At 41.6% G+C, this 18,750-nt stretch overlaps 1 protein-coding gene across 2 annotated transcripts in view; it reads left to right on the forward strand.

Annotated features, from left to right (window-relative positions):
* Positions 1-18,230, forward strand: part of HK1 (hexokinase 1) — an 80,466-nt gene extending 62,236 nt beyond the window's left edge. For both annotated transcript variants that reach the window (XM_054035578.1, XM_054035577.1), the window contains 5 exons: positions 3,048-3,147; positions 5,791-5,974; positions 9,243-9,398; positions 12,443-12,676; positions 16,415-18,230. In XM_054035578.1, the coding sequence (XP_053891553.1) occupies positions 3,048-3,147; positions 5,791-5,974; positions 9,243-9,398; positions 12,443-12,676; positions 16,415-16,559 (819 nt within the window). In that variant the 3' untranslated portion in view covers positions 16,560-18,230. The remainder of the gene's footprint in view (positions 1-3,047; positions 3,148-5,790; positions 5,975-9,242; positions 9,399-12,442; positions 12,677-16,414) is intronic.
* Positions 18,231-18,750: the final 520 nt, after the last annotated feature.

The raw sequence follows: 18,750 nt of genomic DNA on the forward strand, positions 1-18,750 counted from the left end.
GTCACATGGCTTCCTGCACGTACGTAACCAGGCATGCCAGACTTCGGCTTCGCCCACTCCAGACCTGGGTGTCATCAATATACCGTCCACATCGGGACAGCCTGAACATGGTGGTCACGGTCCCGAACTCGGTCCTAACCTCCCTCACCTGGTGGCTAGATCACAATGTGGTCTGCGAAGGGATGCCATTTCACGCCCCACAACCCTCTCTGCATCTGGTCACAGACGCTTCATCTCTGGGTTGGGGCGCCCATCTCAACGAACACCATACCCAGGGCCTGTGGACTGCACCCCAGTTAGCCCTGCACATCAATGTTCGGGAGCTGATGGCGGTGCGCCTGGCGTGCCAGGCATTTCTCAATCAACTACGTGGCCGTTGTGTGTTAGTTCTCATCGACAACACCACGGCCATGTTTTACATCAACAAGCAAGGAGGAGCACGTTCGTCAGTTCTATGCCAAGAGGCCATTCGCCTGTGGGACTTCTGCATCGCCCACTCAATCCATCTCACGGCATCGTTCCTCCCTGGAGTCCAGAACACTCTAGCGGACCGACTCAGCAGGTCCTTCCAGACGCACGAGTGGTCTATCCGTCCGGACGTCATACATTCCATCTTCCAGAAGTGGGGTTTTCCCCAGATAGACCTGTTTGCATCGCGAGACAACAGGAAGTGCCACGTGTTCTGCTCCCTACAAGGTCGAGCTCCGGGCTCCCTCTCGGATGCATTTCTCCTTCCCTGGAAAGACCACCTGTTTTATGCCTTCCCTCCGTTTCCTCTGGTCCACAAGGTACTGCTCAAATTGCGCAGAGACCAGGCACACGTAATTCTGATCGCTCCAGCGTGGCCGAGACAACATTGGTACACCACACTGTTGGAACTCTCGGTTCAGACACCGATCCCGCTTCCATTATGTCCGGATCTCATCTCTCAGGACCACGGCCGGCTGCGTCACCCCGACCTGCAATCACTCCACCTCACAGCGTGGCTGCTCCATGGTTCACCCAGGCAGAGCGGCAATGCTCGCACTCTGTCCGACAGATTCTGCTGAGCAGTAGGAAGCCCTCAACACGAGCCACGTATTTGGCCAAGTGGAAGCGGTTCTCCTGTTGGTGCGAACAACGAGCCACGTCCCCGTTACAGGCACCTATTCCTCTCATATTGGAATATCTCCTCTCCCTAAAACAGCAAGGGTTGGCGATATCTTCAATTAGAGTTCACCTGGCCGCTATATCAGCCTTTCACCCAGGGGAACTCACGTCCTCGGTATTCTCTAACCCGATGGTCGTTCGATTCCTCAAGGGCTTAGACCGGACGTACCCACAACAGCGTCATCCCGTCCCGACGTGGGACCTCAATCTGGTTCTCTCCAAACTCACAGGTCCTCCATTCGAACTACTAGCCACCTGTTCACTTTTGTACCTATCCTGGAAGACAGCCTTCCTCGTAGCCATCACCTCAGCAAGGCGCGTTTCTGAACTCAGGGCGCTTACATCCGAGCCCCCTTATACAGTTTTCCATAAGGGTAAAGTGCAGCTTCGTCCACATCCTGCCTTTCTCCCTAAGGTGGTTTCTCCATTTCATATCAACCAGGACATATTTCTTCCGGTTTTTCACCCTAAACCACATGCTACTCGCCAGGATCAACGTTTGCATTCCCTGGACGTACGCAGGGCCCTGGCCTTCTATATTGACCGCACAAAGCACTTTAGAAAGACGACGCAACTCTTCGTTGCAGTGGCCGACCGAATGAAAGGCTCACCGGTCTCCTCACAACGCCTATCCTCCTGGATTACGTCTTGCATCCGGACTTGCTATGACCTGGCAGGTGTCTCTGCACCGCACCTCACCGCTCACTCCACGAGGGCCCAAGCTTCCTCGACTGCTTTCCTGGCACATGTTCCGATCCAGGACATTTGTAGAGCGGCGGTTTGGTCATCAGTCCACACGTTTACAGCTCACTATGCACTAGTGCAGCAGTCCAGGGACGATGCTGCATTCGGATCAGCGGTTTTGCACACAGCAATGTCTCACTCCGACCCCACCACCTAAGTTGGGCTTGGGAGTCACCTAATGGAATGGATATGAGCAAGCACTCGAAGAAGAAAAGACGGTTACTCACCGTTGTAACTGTTGTTCTTCGAGATGTGTTGCTCATATCCATTCCAAACCCGCCCCCCGTCCCCACTGTCGGAGTAGCCGGCAAGAAGGAACTGAGGGGGCGCCGGGTCGGCTGGGGTATATATTCAGCGCCATGAAGGCGCCACTCTAGGGGGCTCCACAGCCGACCCGCCGGTGTTGCTAGGGTAGAAAATCTTCCGACGATCGTGCACGCAGCGCGCACACACCTAATGGAATGGATATGAGCAACACATCTCGAAGAACAACAGTTACAACGGTGAGTAACCGTCTTTTTCTCAACAAAATGCTTGTAAGAGGTTTTGTTTTTTTTTAATAGGCAAAACAACATATTTTTCCCTATTGTATTCTTGGAAATGGCAGAACTTTTCTAGGCAAAATTTTCCAGAACAATTCAGCCTGAGACAACCAGCAGGCATGGAAAGTTTGAGCCTGCATGGTTTAAGCTTGACACAGTTAAAAACAACTGAAAAGAGGTTCTTGTAATGAAAAGCCTTGAGCAACATTCACTATATGACTGCCTATAGAATGTGTGTGTGTGTGTGTGTGTGTGTGTGTGTGTGTGTGTGTGTGTGAATAGTGAGTGTTATCCCTATATAAGAAGTTAGTATTAAAAATGTCCTAACCTAAATTGGTATTTGCACTGCAATAAAGTAGTATATTGTACAGCTCCAGCACAGTAGACCAGTAAGTCACGATACCTGCATACAAATTATATTACTTCTTGTTTTAAAAGAAATTTTTTTTTTTATTCTTGAATATTAAGTTTATATTTTTATTCATTTGGACTCAACACATTTTAGACAGTTGCTTTAATTCCTTGCAGTCTAACAAACATTGCAAGGGTTGGTTTGATATATTGCAAACAAAGAAATACTTTTTCTATAGAAATATATTTTTTTCTTCAAAGGAATTTGACTTAGATGTTGTGGCAGTGGTGAATGATACAGTTGGCACTATGATGACTTGTGCATATGAAGATCCAAATTGTGAAATAGGACTCATTGTTGGTAGGTATTAATTACTTTTTATTTTATTTCAGCTCGGCTTTTTGAGAGCCGAGGGGTAAAAACATCGTCTACTATCCTTATAAACAAATAAATTTGTTCAATTAAGACTATTAGGACACATGATTGGATGTGTTTCCTCTAATTCCTATTGTTAACTAAACCTGTATCTGGGATGTTTGTGGAATTTCTTCAAACCTGACTTACCGTTTCTTCTTATGATGAATAGGATAATAGTTTCCTTGAAAAGTGTAATCTGAATCCATCCAATAGTTTTAAAACCTAGACCTGGATATATATTATTAACAGGAGAAATGTGCTGCTTCCCCCATTACTATTTTTGCCAGTTTCGTTTTGGTACAGAGAATATACAAGTGAAATATAGCGTTTGACTAATAGACATCCCCCAGAGCCATCTATTTAAGTCAGTTAGGTGAAAAAAAAATCAACAAATGTATTAGTTCTTTTTTGTTCTCTAGAAATATTGTCTAATAAATATGAACCAATACTGAATATTTTAACTTGAAAATCAATCTGTTTCACAGAATTAATGCAAAAGTGAGCAAATAAAGTTGCCAGTATGTGGTTACCCATTAGTTTATTCTGTAACATGTATCCCTAATTCACTAGTATGATGACCCACATCTTGCCTTGATCATGTGGTCTGCCTAAGGCAGACTTGTAAAGCAAAGCACACCAAATGAAACCTGCACAACACCTTCAAAAGATGAGCCTGGGAGCTTAAATTCACAGCTTTGCTAGACATTAAAAATCATGGACTGAATAAAGACACTGGAATTATGGTTTATAATGACAATCTATAACCCACTAATAACCCCCCCACACACACACCAGCTGTCTTCCCCGTCCCCCGCCTTTTCCCCTAAATGCCACTAAATGGTTTCAGGCCTATATCCTTGTGTGAATCCAGATTGTGCCAGGTCTAAAATATCAGATTAAGTTAGATGGGCTTGCATTTGGCCTTTATCTAGCATCTCTATTAGCTTGCTCAGGAAGGGGAGGTTTGATACTGGAAATTAGTAGGCTAGAACTGATTAGAATTAGTATCCAGGATGGGTTTCTTCAGTGTTGGTTGGACTATGGGGCAGCATAATGTAATTAACTCATCTGTGTTAATACAGTCCCATCTGCCAATCAGATTACTTCCTCTGTCAAGTCATTCTGTAATGTATAGTAAAATATGTGGTTGAATGTATAGTAAAATGTGTGGTTTCCAGAACTAGAAATGGACAGACCTGTAGGGCAGGTTTCTTTCAATATTGATATGACCTTTTGAGCTTCCATATATGTCTGGGGTTGCCAATTTGATTGATTGTTTAATATGGAAACTAATATGGGTTGCAATCACAGGACTTGCATCTGAAGAAGTGAGGTTCTTACCCACGAAAGCTTATGCTCCCAATACTTCTGTTAGTCTCAAAGGTGCCACAGGACCCTCTGTTGCTAATCACAGGATAGATACTCTTTGCAGGTGGAAGCTTTTGGAGAGTGGAGCTTTATGGGAGAATAAGGTGGAACTGCCTCTCAATTGCTTTTGGAACTATGATTGTTTTCTTTAAAAAAAGCAAAATCAAGAAATGGTCAGTAATATGATAGAGGAAAAAAAGATGATTCACACAATAAAAGAGTGCAATGAGGCTAGGAGAACTATAAAGTCTCAGTGGGTCATGCAGACCCATAGAAAGATTGTTTAGATGAATCAGAGACAAATTATTAATATATTTAGAGTTATGCAGGTCAAGTTTAGTATTGTGATTTTGGCAGGCTAACTAGAGAGAAAATGGAAACATTAACACATGGTGTTCTCTTGTATAGGATTTATGGCATATTCTTATATTTATGGCATATTGTATTCTATGAACATCAGTAAAACACTACCACAGGTGAAATGGGTTTCTTTTTTGTTTCGCTGAGCAGTGGGCTTTTTCTGAAAATATGGCTTTTTCTCTTCTTTCTCAAATTAGAATTGGACAGCAATAGAATTGCAGCTACAGAATAATTCAACAGTTAGCCATTTACAGGGATTGTACACCTGCCAATGTTATTTTCTTTTGTTTTTAAATTTAGATGGATGTCAAAACTTTGGACAAATATCCTAATATTAGGCCGAATACTTATTCAGGCAAGATTCTTATTGAACCCAGTGGGAGTTTTGGCTTAGTAAGTCAAAGCTAACGAATAACTTCAGGATTGCGATTTTGGTTTCAGATGCACATTAATTAGAGTTGCATGTTAATCTTCTGTCAGATATTGTGCTGCTTCCCTCTTGTATTAAAAATTCTTAGAAAGCACTAGCCCAGTTGGAATTGAAGAGCCCAGGTTCATCTGCTGCTAACTGTGCCCTGTACTTCACAAACATGCTCCTCTCTGCCTTCCCATATGCAATTCAGCCCTGGCCAGCCGGAGACTTCTTGCAGAGGAGGCACTGCATGGGTAATATCACTGTACCAGCAAGGGGATTATTTAGTTCCGTCTCTTTATAAGTACTGAAGATTTATCATTATTACAATATGAAATTATTTTATAAATATGAAAAAAACAGGTGAAAAAGCCCATAAGGGGTTCTAATGCTTGTTCGGTTTTTTTTTGTTTTGTTTTTTTTTTAAATCTGTTCACTTGTTTTAGGCACTGGCAGCAATGCATGTTACATGGAGGAAATGAGAAATATAGAGATGGTAGAGGGAGATCAAGGACGAATGTGTGTGAACATGGAATGGGGTGCGTTTGGAGACAATGGATGCCTGGATGACATCAGGACAATTTATGACAAAGCTGTCGATGATTATTCGTTAAATGCTGGAAAACAAAGGTATTTAATACTGACATCTAGCAAGAAATCTGATGCAAAATTTATGGAATACTGATGTGCTAGGAATAAGTGATAATTGCCTTCAGCTGATTTTAAAAGTGGTGTAATTAGATCTCCATTTACGAAAAATGGAGGGATTAAGAGGACATAATAGTTTACACCATCACTGTCCCCTGTTGGAGCTCCCTTGTTCCTGATTTCCCAGATGGATGACTTTCTCCATCTCTGACAGGTCAAGTGGTTGGAGTCTTTTCTCTAATGTCTACTCTGCAGTGGTCATCCTTGTTTTTGTCACCTCCAAGCTGTTAAACTGCACCGCACTTTGCTTGGGACTACCTTCTCACGATCATCTGGAAATTTCAGCTACCTGAGAATGCAGCTGTCTGCTTTTTAAGTGCGGTGAGCTGTTACGTGTCCAGAACATCAGCTCAGAATGCTGTACTGGCCTCTTATTTGTGACCAGTTTAAATTAAAGGTTTTGGTGAGAACTTGGAAGGGGGAGTAGGCTTTGAAACTCTTAGTGCATGGTAGCAGAGTCTGCACAATGAGTTAACACGTGGCAAGCTAGTGTGCTTGCGATTCACGCTGCAGCTTGCTGCACATTAACTTGCTGTGTACACAAGCCATCATATAAATATATTTATAAAAATAATGATTGAAGTGTAAAAACACACAAGGAATACAGAGAAGGTGGCAGACTGCTTGGGAAGCTCCAAAATGTGAGGGTACAATTTGAAGTCCATAAAGGATCAGGCACTGAGGAAGCTGGGAGACGCTTTTTTGCAATGACAGCAAAGTGAGCATGGAATGAACTTCCAAAGGAGTATATAATTCAGATAGAGTTAGGCACTTAGGAGAGAGGCCATTTATAGGATACAAGACTGTTCATGGACCTAATTGGACTATACGGCCCCCTTCCAATGTGAAATGTTACTTTGTACCTAGGTTGGATGGAGGAGCCAGTAAAATCTCAGATTTGCACAAAGGACTGCGAAAGACACTGTAATGTAGTGAATTATTGATTAAACAAAAAAAAGCGAAATGTACCTTGCAGTGAATTAACAGATGTGGAGCCTTGGAGTACTGTGTATAATTCTGGTCACCCATGTTAAAGAAAGATAAATTCAGACTAGAACAGCTGCAAAGAAGGGCTGCTAGGATGATCATGGGAATGGAGAGTATTCTACAAGAGGAGACTGGGCAGTATGTTTACAAAGTAAATGAAAGTGTGATTGTAGCACAAGTAAACATACCAGTGCTAAGCTAGCTAGCATGGGAAACAATCATAGTGAAGACTTGGTGGCACAGGCTTCTGCATGGGCTAGCAACCGGAGTACATACCCAGGGTCCCCAGTGCACTGGTGCTGTGGTAGCTAACCCATGCTGAGGCCTGTGCTGCCATGGCTTCACTACTGTTGTTACTGATAATAGCTGGAGTAAAGGTAGCATGAGTGTACTCACACCCCATCACACCTTTGTTTGCTGTGTAGACTTACCCTGTAAGAGGTTGGCTTGTTTAGCCAAGTACAACAAAGGCTGAGAGAGAGGATATGATTGCTCTCTATAAATAAACAAGGGGTAGGGGGTAAACACCAAGGAGGGAGAAGAGCTATTTAAGCTAAAGACCAATGTTGGCACAAAAACAAATGGGTATAAATTGGCCATGAACAAATGTAGACTGGAAATTTGAAGATGGTTTCTAACTATGAGAAGAATGAGGTTCTGGAACAGCCTCCCAATAGGACTAGTGTGGGCAAATAACATAACTAATTTTGAGGCAGAGCTTGATAAATTTATGAATGGGATTATATGATGAGATAGCATGGGAGTGGCCTTCCAGGAGGTCCCATCTAGTGCTATGTCCTGTGTTCCTATGTTTAGTTTTAATTATTAAAATAATACTTCATCCTAAACCAGTAAATGTTCATTTAGAAATTTTATCAATGTCCGTCACTGAGCACCTGATAGCAATAAAAATGATGTTACGAATCGAGAGATGTATATCAGATCCCCTGCATTTTAAAAGAAAAGTTTATTAATATGGGACCTCAGTACTCCGTTGTCTCTGTTACTGTATTTCTGCTGAGAAATGGGAATTGACCACTGACTTCTGTGTTTGTATATGAACAAAGTGTGAATTAGCAAAATTCTAACATTAGTAATTGTCAAATACATTAAACGTTTGAGAATCATGTTAGCTCTCCTAGCTATTGTTGAATTGCTAACAGGAATTGTTATACTCACGTCGGGGGCAAAATTGACAGCTAGTTACAGGAGCTGGGCAAAGAGGGTTGGTAAGCATAGATTCCAATAGTATACAGTATTTGAGTTTGTATAACACCTTTCATCTCAAGAACCTAACATGATTTGAGTACACCTAATTACACTTCACAACACCCACGTGAAGAATGAGGATAAATTAAATACTGCTCTGGCTGCGTGTATATGCAAAGAAAGGGGGATCAAATTTAATACAAAATTTCCTCAGAGAATTCAGTTATTCCTTTTCAAGGTCTGTCACAACTGTTTACTGTAAACAGCTAAGATATAATTAAAGAGCTAGTTTAGGACAGAGATGCTCAAACTCTGCCCAGCTGAGCATGATCTTAGCAACTTGGTTGGAATTCTAAGGAGGCAAAGATAATATGGATAAAATGGAACACATTGCATTTTCCATAATCTCTAGTATAGAGGCATGTCCTTGAGAAATTGCAAGTCCCAACATGCAATGTTTGGATCAAGATGTGTTGGGTTTCTTTTAACTCAATGATTTGTTATGCATTTTGGCACATTTACTGTTGCCTCTACATCTGGACACGTGCAACAGATTAAGTGCAGCAAGACATTGAAATAAAATCTTCAATGATACAATATAAATAGCCCTACTCTCTGTACTGATGAATTCATCCAAAATGAAACCAATAAGTAATGGTAAGTAAGCTATACTCCAGGAAATACTTATGAACACGTAATATTACTTTTACCACTGTTCATGCACTTACTTTTTTCAGTGTGTTACCCAGTAGTTTCTGCTCTTTGTAGATCTCCTCTATGAAAAAAGGTCAAGCTCCAGGGACTGAAACTCAGCTCTAAACGCACATTGTCTGTGTAACCTACCAACACCGAGGCAGCTCCATTTAATGTTCTAAGACTCCAGTTATGAGACAGTGACCAAACTCTTCACTACTGTTCGGCATATCCATGTAAACAAGCTGGATTATTTATAAATAACATTCCTTCTGAACTGTACCATTGTCTTTAATTCCAGGTATGAGAAAATGATTAGTGGAATGTACCTGGGAGAAATCGTTCGCAATATTCTGATTGACTTCACTAAAAGGGGATTCCTGTTTAGAGGTCAAATTTCAGAGTCGCTGAAGACCAGAGGTATCTTTGAAACCAAGTTCCTTTCACAGATTGAGAGGTAAGATTGACGCCCGGTAGAATTGCTCCAGTTGAAATAGTGCATGTTTAATTTAGTACTGGTGTTTGAGGGGAGGAAACATCTAGGAGTGCAGTTCAACTCTGCTTGTCATTGGAAGGTACCTGTACCATGATCTTCATTAAAGAGCGATGAATCTCAGCAGATGGAATTTTTCTAGAATTAAACTGATATAGATTATACAACATGTGTCCTCATTAACTAAATCTGAGCAACTGCTTGGCATTCAATTCTTATTGAAGCACACACTGGTTTGTAAACTGTAAGGCCCTGCTTTTGCAAACATTCACGTGTGTGTTTAATTTTATTTTGAGTAGCCTTACTGAATTCAGTATCCCATCTTGCATGAGTAAAATTGACCCCTAGGCAAGTGTTTGCAGGATCAAAGCCTAAATTGTGTAGCTCTCAGATTCTTTGATGTCAAAACTTATACACATTAGTAACTGTTAAATGGCACAAATGTCAGTGGTCATGGATAGCCTTACATATTTGACATATATCTTTTGTGTATATTTATGTAAGGTAGATGTTACTATTTTCCTTTTTTGTACTCTAGTGAGATTCAGGCTAATTGCCTCAGCTCACAGAATTTTAAACTGTTTAACTTGCCCTTATAACATACGTTTAAAGCTTAATCGTGTTTTGGCTTTTTACCTTTTCTGAAAGTAAGATCCTCTGGCAATTTAGGAATTCTAACATTTATAAAATGCAACATTTTCCTTTTTAAGTGTCATACAGTAGTTTTACCTCTCCAACTGAATGTGCATATGATAACCCGGAAGGAAAAGAAAGATTCATGCCAGATTAGCAAAACTATTTATAGAGCACAATAATGAAATGAGAAGTTCACTTAGAACTATATGACTTACGTAGGGAAATAATGGGATCACAAATCAGGAAACAGAAAAATGATTTTGTGCTCAAATACTTTTGTAAATACGAGGGAAAATATTTTGTTTTTATCTGTACTGAAGGCCTATCAAGGCTGCAAGAAGAATTCTTTAGAATGTCTTCTCAGTTCATAGGAGTATTTCCAACTACCTCTTATGTCGGCAAAACATACGTTGCTCAGGGGTGTGAAAAAAACACCTTCCTGAGCGATGTAAGTTACTCCAGCATAAATGGTAGTGTGCACAGCGCTATGTCAGCCCAGGAGAACTTCTCTCGCTGATATAGCTATTGCTGCTCGTAGGAGATGCTGTTACTATGTTGATGGGAGTGCTCTCTAGTCAGCATAGTATGGCTACACGAGAGATCTTACAGTGGTACAGCAGCATCGGTACAGCTGCTGCTGGAATCTCTCTAGTGTAGACATAGCCTGAGTCATAGTGATAGTAATCAAAGATGTTTTTGCTGTTTCATTTTATTGTTTGTATGTTTAAAAACAAAAACAAACAATTTCCTTGTTCTTATTGAATACATACAGTACTATGTAGTAGTAGAGAGATAATTATTAAGCTATACTAGCAATAGCTACTCATTGATTATTTGTATTGTACTATTAGTACCAAGATAGTATATTGTAAAGTAATTTAAAGGCCATTTGATGTTTCAAGGAAATGCCTAGTATAATAGAGACTTATAAATACTTTTCTCATGGAAATATCCTTTAGAACAAATGATGAGGGAAGAGACCTGCAAAAAAAAAATCCAGTCTGTTGAACCAATATTACTTCTAAATAGAACATGTTTCAGTGTTTGCCGTGACTCTTTATATGATGATTGATGCTTGAATGCAGCAGCATAGGGTGGAGAAATGAGCTCAAGATTGTGAGACACTCATGTGAGTCCTAACCTGGCTCCAACAGCAAATATTTGCTAGATGTGCCTGTGATGATTTGGAGGTTCACCCAGATCAATAAGAAGCTCTGTTATCACCTGCTCTGTAACCTTGGGTACCTCTGTATTAATGTAGCTATGATTCAGAGCCTTGACACCAGCAGCATGCCCATAGCACAATGGTCTCATCCTGGCTTCCACCGGCCCAGTTACTCTTTGCAGGGTGACACCAACAATTCTTCTGGTCCTGAGTCTCCCCAAAACTGTCTCCCCTGCAGTGTCCTGTCCCTCTTACTGGGTGCTCACAAAGGTAACACAAAGTTTGCAGCCTCTGAAAAGCCAGTACACACAACAGCTTGTTAGCCGAGCTGGGTTTATACACACACTGAGATAGCTTGTAGTAAAACTGAGAATAAGTTTATTAACAAAGAACATGGATTTAAGTGATTTCAAGTAAGAGCGAAAGATAGCAAAGGGTTATAAACAAAACAAAAATAACACTTAATTCTAGCAAGAAATATCGCTGCCTTATGTAGTTTCCTGCTCACTCCAAACTGCCAGCGTTCTCAGACCTGTTTTAACAGGAGGATCTAGCTTTTATAGATACAAAGCACTGGCTTCTTTGTTCTCTCAGGTGATGGATTATTCAAATATTCCCCCCCCTTATATTACCTCAAAGTTCCTTGTCTCTGTTTCAAGAGCCAGGAAGGCTTCCTGGGTGTATGGACTCTATCTCCTATTGTCATCTCCCCCACTTTCTAGTTTGGTGGCTTTGTTTACCTTACATGTAAATGTTCTTTTCATTGTCCTCTGTGATCAAGCGGGTCAGACAAGTAAATACATGTTCCTTTGTTTAGGGCAGGCTGGGATTTATGAGCTGCCTGTCAAACACATTTTAAGGACATAATTTCATCCTACATTTATAACTCATTGTACTCACCCCATACATACATCACACAGTGGTTTTGGGACCAATGTGTCACCAGTTTGCATATGATACTTTCCCCAACATCTTTTAGATACAGATTATGACAATAGTGTGTTGGGGCAATGAATGTGTCAGGCCTAATGTAAGTCATGGTATGGTGTGCCCTCTGCCCGTTGGCATTCATGGGCTCCTAAGCTCACTGTGCCTCACAGAGGGGTTGTGAGAATTTATTAGGTGTTAATTGTGGTATAAATACTAAATATTGTTAAAGGCTTCATTCAGTGACCTGGTCAAACATCTTGTTTTCCTTTCTTTTCAGTGACAGGTTAGCATTGCTTCAGGTACGAACAATCCTCCAGCAGCTGGGCTTGAACGGTACCTGTGATGACAGTATAATTGTAAAGATGGTTTGTGGAGCAGTATCGAGAAGAGGAGCTCAGGTGTGTGGAGCTGGAATGGCTGCGGTTGTAGATAAAATAAGAGAGAACAGAGGATTAGACCACCTGGATATAACAGTTGGTGTAGATGGGACGCTGTATAAACTACATCCACAGTAAGTATTATTTTTTTCTGCATTTGTTTGTAATGAGTGCTACACTGCTGTAGGTTTGGCCTTTCTCTGAAGTGTCAGATACTGGTCTCTGTTAGAGGAAGAATAGTCATTTAAATTAATAGCAAGCAAAAACAGAGCTTGAAAAACAATTATGGTTGGAGCTTTATAAGGGGAATAAGAGACTGTAAAAGGAATAATAAAGCATAAATAGTTAGCAGTAGTATGCCTGTAAGTGTACAGACTCACCTCTGCAGCGCCTCCTGCTGGTCATCCATGGGAATTAGCTCGTCCCAGCTCCGGAGCGCCCTCTGCAGGCCAGTGTCCCACTGCCTCTTGGCCCCCGTGTCCCTCCCAGGACCTGGTGCCCCTTTATCTGGGGGGCTGCCCCTTGGCAGTAACCCCTTTCTCTTTGGGTCTTCCCTCCCTGGGGAACCCCCACCCACTATCCCCACCTCGCCTGAGAATAAGGCCACTGCCAGTCACCAACTAGCCCCCGCTCCCTGGGGCAGACTGCAGTATAAGCCACTCATCATCGGCAAGGTTGGGTTTGGACCTGCTGCCTTTGCCTACCCCTGGACTGCTCTCTGCAACCCCCAGTACCTATTTGCCTTTTGGTAGGCCACAACCTGGGGCTTTCCAGGCTGGAGCTCCCCAGCTCCTCTGCCTTTCTCCAGCCCTGCTCCACTCAGGTACCCTGTCTCTAGCTCCCTGCACCCTGGCCTATCTCCCTCTACAAACAGAGAGAGACTGTTACGCTCCTGGCTCCCAGCCTCTTATATAGGCCCAGCTGAGGCCTGATTGGGGTGTGGCCCAGCTGCAGCTACTTCCCCAATCAGCCTAGCAGCTTTTTCCCTTCCTACAGCCCTCCCTCTGGGCTGACTTTAAACCCCTCAGGGCAGGCGCAGGTAACCACCCCGCTACAATGCCAAATAAAAAGTAATGAAACTCATTAAATAAGTTGGAGGTCAGAAATACAGGCGAGAGCAATAGGGCCATTAAATAGGGGAGAAAAGCAAAGAATTATTGCTTCCTGAAAAAGAAATGACAGAAGAATTAAATGGTTTCTTTGCATCAGAGTTTGATATTGCAACTTTGGAGGGTGTCTGTGTGTAGTAGTGAGGAAGAACTGTAGAGACTGACATTAATGAAACAGTGGTAGGCAAAAATAAAGGAATACAAATCAGGTTACTTCCATGAAAGATATGGCGTAAGCTATCAAAGCTCAACCATTAACTGCTGCTAAGTTAATAATGGTGTTGCAGTTGTCTAGATGCCCCAGTCAGGGTTTGGAACACCATTGTGCTAGGCATTGTCCACACACATGGAATGAAGAGACGGTCTCTGCTCCAAAGAGCCTTTTAAGTAATCATTTGATACTGAGAATATTCCAGGAGACTGGAAAATGGTAAATATAGTTCCACTATTTAAAAGAAGCTAAACATTGCACATTGCAAGTCTAATGTATATATTAGGAAAAGGTTTAGAGATAATACAGTGTGTAAGTCACTGTGGATTTGTGGAAGATAAATTGTGTTGGAAAATGTCATGACTTTTGCAGGGCTGTGAGGAACCAGTAGATTCAGTATATCTTGACAGTCAAATGTGGGCCTGACAGATTATCATGTGAAGTATCTAATAGTGGGGGTAGATAATAAATTAGTAAAATGCTAGTGATTCTCAACCCATGTTTTGTGTAAACATGTAGTTTAGGGTCTAGGTCGGGGATTGGCAACCTTTCAGAAGTGGTGTGCCGAGACTTCATTTATTCACTCTAATTTAAGGTTTCGCGTGCCAGTAACACATTTTAACATTTTTAGAAGGTCTCTCTCTATAAGTCTATAATATATAACTAAACTATTGTTGTACGTAAAGTAAATAAGGTTTTAAAAATGTTTAAGAAGCTTCATTTAAAATTAAATTAAAATGCAGAGCCCCCCGGACCGGTGGCCAGGACTCGGGCAGTGTGAGTGCCATTGAAAATCAGCTCGCGTGCCGCCTTTGGCACGCATGCCATAGGTTGCCTACCCCTGGTCTAGGTCATATATTTCCCATAACTTGTATACTTTTGAAAATATATATAAATTTATGGGTTTCCCAAATCCCCTGCTTCCATCACCCCACTCCCTGCTGTGACATTAGAGAGGAGAGCTCCTAGGATTACTGTGACATTCCGGGGTGCAGTCCAGACCAATGAGGGGCTGTCACCCCTGCCCTGCATACTTGGGTGCCTCACAATGCTTTGTAGCTCCCACCTGAGCTGTCCACAAACAGCCTTCCAGCATGCAGGTAACACCCTGAGTGTGTATAGCTGCAGCCTGCCAGCCACACATCAGTCACACTCTGGCTTCCACCAGCTTTGGTTACCACTTGCAGGGTGACCCGAACATACTCCCAGTCCGGGTTTTCCCCCAAAATGTGTGTTCTGCACTGTCCAGCCCTCTCCTCGACAGTCCAGACATATTAGGTTCATTGCCTCTCTAAGGGGATCCATATACAACAGTTTGTCTCCCTAAAGGGAGTTACCCACACAGGTCACAACAGTGGATTCGTTTTGATTAAAGAATAAAATAAGTTTATTTAACTACAAAGAGAGAGATTTTAAGGTAGTACAAGTGTAAGGCATTAAATTCAGAAATGCTTACCAGAGAAATAGAGAACACTCTTCCTAGGACTAAAACTTAACAAACTAGACTTGGTTTCAAGGTGAAGTCTAATACCACATGTTTCCAGTAACGTTGCTGACAAAACTCGCAGGCCAGGACCTGCTCCCAAAGTCCAGTGGCTGTTTGTTTTGTCGCCTTAGGTGAAAGAGAGAGAGATGGATAGGGAGAGATACCTTGGGGTGTCCCCCCCGCCCCCTTTTATAGTCCTTTGAAATGCATTTTTCCAAGGGTTACCCCTAGATAAAACTCATTCACGCTGTGAGGTTGAAGTCATGGAGTATTGTGGTAAGAGGTTTCATGCGGATCCATTTGTTCCCGAGCTCCCCTCCTTGCCAAAAAATGGCCACTTGATAGGTGATTGCTCATCAACTTGGATGACACCTGGCTAGAGACGTCAGCTTGTTCTTTCTCTTTTTGAGAGACTGGTTTACTCAGACTTGTCTGGTAAACACATTTCAGGCCTAATTTCGGCTTCTGTTTATAACTTTACACATAATGTTACTACACATATTTCATCATGATATTAATGACCAGTGAGTTATAAGTTTTCAAATAATACCTCACAAGGCATATTTTGTACAAAGCTTATTATAGTCGTGTGTAGGGTGTGACTGCAGGGGTGCATTTGGTACAGTTACCTCGTAGCAGCAGTGGTGGGAGGCAGGAGCAAGCAGCCCAGGTGGTAAAGACAACTCTTCATCAGCTGTGGGGCTTAAGGGAGCTTCCCCATAGACTTCCCAGAGCCAGTGAGTGTGTGGAGAGATAGGATAAACTCCTGAGTCTGTCTCGCATTAATGATGGTAGGAGGGAAGGGCAGAGGTAGTATAGGTTCAGGCAACCATGCGCCTACAGCTAAGGGGTAGAACTAAATAGTTATCATTTAAACAGCTTTTTCCTTTCATAACAACCATTGTTATATTTTCTCCCAATCATCTGCACTCTCCAGCAATGTTCTTCATCTCTCTTTATGTGCCTAGCCAGTGTTCAGAATTTTGTTGGGACTATGTTCCTCATGGCAGAATCCTGTAGCGATGCTGCTGGATTACACTTACATCCCTATCTGTTTGTTTTGTAGCTTTTCAAAGATCATGCACCAAACAGTAAAGGATCTCGCACCAAAATGCAATGTGACATTCCTCCTTTCGGAAGATGGCAGTGGGAAAGGAGCAGCTCTCATTACTGCTGTGGGATGTAGACTGCGTGATGCTGAGCAAAACTAAACTCCAGAACACTGGCTTTAATTCTGCCTTTCGAGCACTTTCTTATAAAGCTGCGACTCTGTAGTCTGAACTGGTAGAAGACCAGAATTCACTGCTTTATTGAAAAATACAACTAATGACATAAAAAATAGGATACAAAATAGAGTGTGTGCTGTTGATAATATCACCCATCTCTGGACCCCCAATCTGCATGTTTCTTTTCCACCTGGTTGGTACATACATTCCCCATCTCTAGGTCATGAAAATCAGTTTATTATTTATGCAGTTGTCAAAATAAGTTATTCTTTGAGATAAAATTACAGCCAAACGATATACATTAATGAGAGCTACTGTTAGTTTGTATGAAATGTATTCTCTCCAGCAGATACTACGTCCATGTTAAATGCACCACTGTTATGCTGAACATAAAATCAAGGTGTTTATGCTTATAGAAGCAGAAGTAATAATTCCCTCCTGCATTTCTGTCTAATGTTGTTTCACTTAAAATGACTCTGGAAATATTACAGTGTGTCAGCACTGGGTGCTCATGTAACTCTATAGTGGGACTTAGAATATGACTTATTTGCTTCCTCAGTTCATGTTTTATTACAGTAAAAGTAAATGGCTCTGTCCCACAAATCTGGTATCACTGGCATTTCCCATTGCTTCCGTGAATAGTGTTGTGTTACCAACTACAATATGTATTGTTTAAAGAGGAAAATCTTTACTAGTAAAATCAAGTGATTGCTTGGGGTAATCCAAATCTCTGGACATGGGAAATCTGTGGTCTTTAGCAGATTTTGTTGTATTTTTCAGAGTCTAAGATTTCTTGTAAAAGTTTTCTATCCTTTTTTTAACTAAATAAATCAGCACACTGCTGTTTTGCTGAGTCTGTAGCTAAACAGACTGAAACAGCATCATACAGAAGTGTAAAATTCCCCCTCTTACTTTAAAGAGGTTTTTTTTTTTTTTTTTTTTGCGCTTCAAAGCAAGTTTTAATGTTTAAACACCTTCTCAAAACAAACACCCAGCTAAAGTTCATGATCCTAAGGAAATACCAGGGTCTGGCTTTGGTTTGGACGTTAAGGACCCAGGTGCGTAAAACAAATAAACCACAAAAACAATGCCAGGCCCAGTTATTCCATGGACTAAAACAACGACGACAAAGATGATATACATACTGAGTATCCCTTCCTATGTTGAATCGATTCTGTCGTGTAAGTATTTAGCACATCTATTTTTTTAAACCGAGAAGCAAGTTAAGCCAGTCTACATTAAATAACTTTTGCATGTCACACTTTTTTTCCTGCAAAAAAAGGAGCATCCTTTGTAGTTAATTCCTCCTTTTCTACCAGAAATGAATTGAGGTCTCTGCATGGTTTTTTCCTGCAGAAAATCTGGATATGCAGCTTGCTCTTCCCTCTTCTTGTGTCACTCCCAAGATTTGGATTGCCCTAGTTATTGATAACATTTCAGTATGCATTATGATGCACTGTGATTGAATGTTGTAAGGTAACATGTGAGTCACAAACAGTACTTGCAGCTTTAAGTGTGTGTGTGTCTACCTGAAGAATTGCATGCCTAACTGGTTTTGCAAAGGTAGAAAGTCTTTTTACTTTGCACACTAGTAATAGTTATACTAGTGTTAAGTGATATTTGTGAAAATATTAAACTTTTTTTGATGTGTGTTAACTGGTGTCCCGTGATTCTTTCTGGAAGAGGCTCTGTTGGATGATGGCTTGGTACTTTGCAAAGCTCTTCTGTTTTATAAAGGTATAAAACCTCATCGCAGCAATGTCAGGGGTTTTTATATTCCTATGTACTCTATTACTAAAGAGGAGTCCACAGGCATGACAAAGACTTGGCCTATTGTACTAAAGCAAACCTGCTTAGAAATACATTTGGCCAGCTGTTCAGTCCAGGATATGATAGATGCACTTCTGCAAAGCTGCACATACTCTTATGGAGTCCACAACCGCCTTGTTTGTGCGCACCATCTGACATTTGTACACCCACATGTGTCGGGTAACTACACACATCCACTGGGTTGCATATGCATTTACCTGATTTGTATGTTGAAATGTCAGTTTGTGTGCACAAATGTTGTGCTCTCGCAGGTGTGCCAATTGTGCCTCTAGTTGAAACTACAACTCATAATCTCTGCTGTCAGCCTGCCAAGACCCAGATATGCATCTGTAATCCAAAATGATTA

The sequence above is a fragment of the Malaclemys terrapin genome, chromosome 7 (assembly GCF_027887155.1).
Source record: "Malaclemys terrapin pileata isolate rMalTer1 chromosome 7, rMalTer1.hap1, whole genome shotgun sequence".
Classification (NCBI taxonomy): Eukaryota; Metazoa; Chordata; order Testudines; family Emydidae; genus Malaclemys; species Malaclemys terrapin.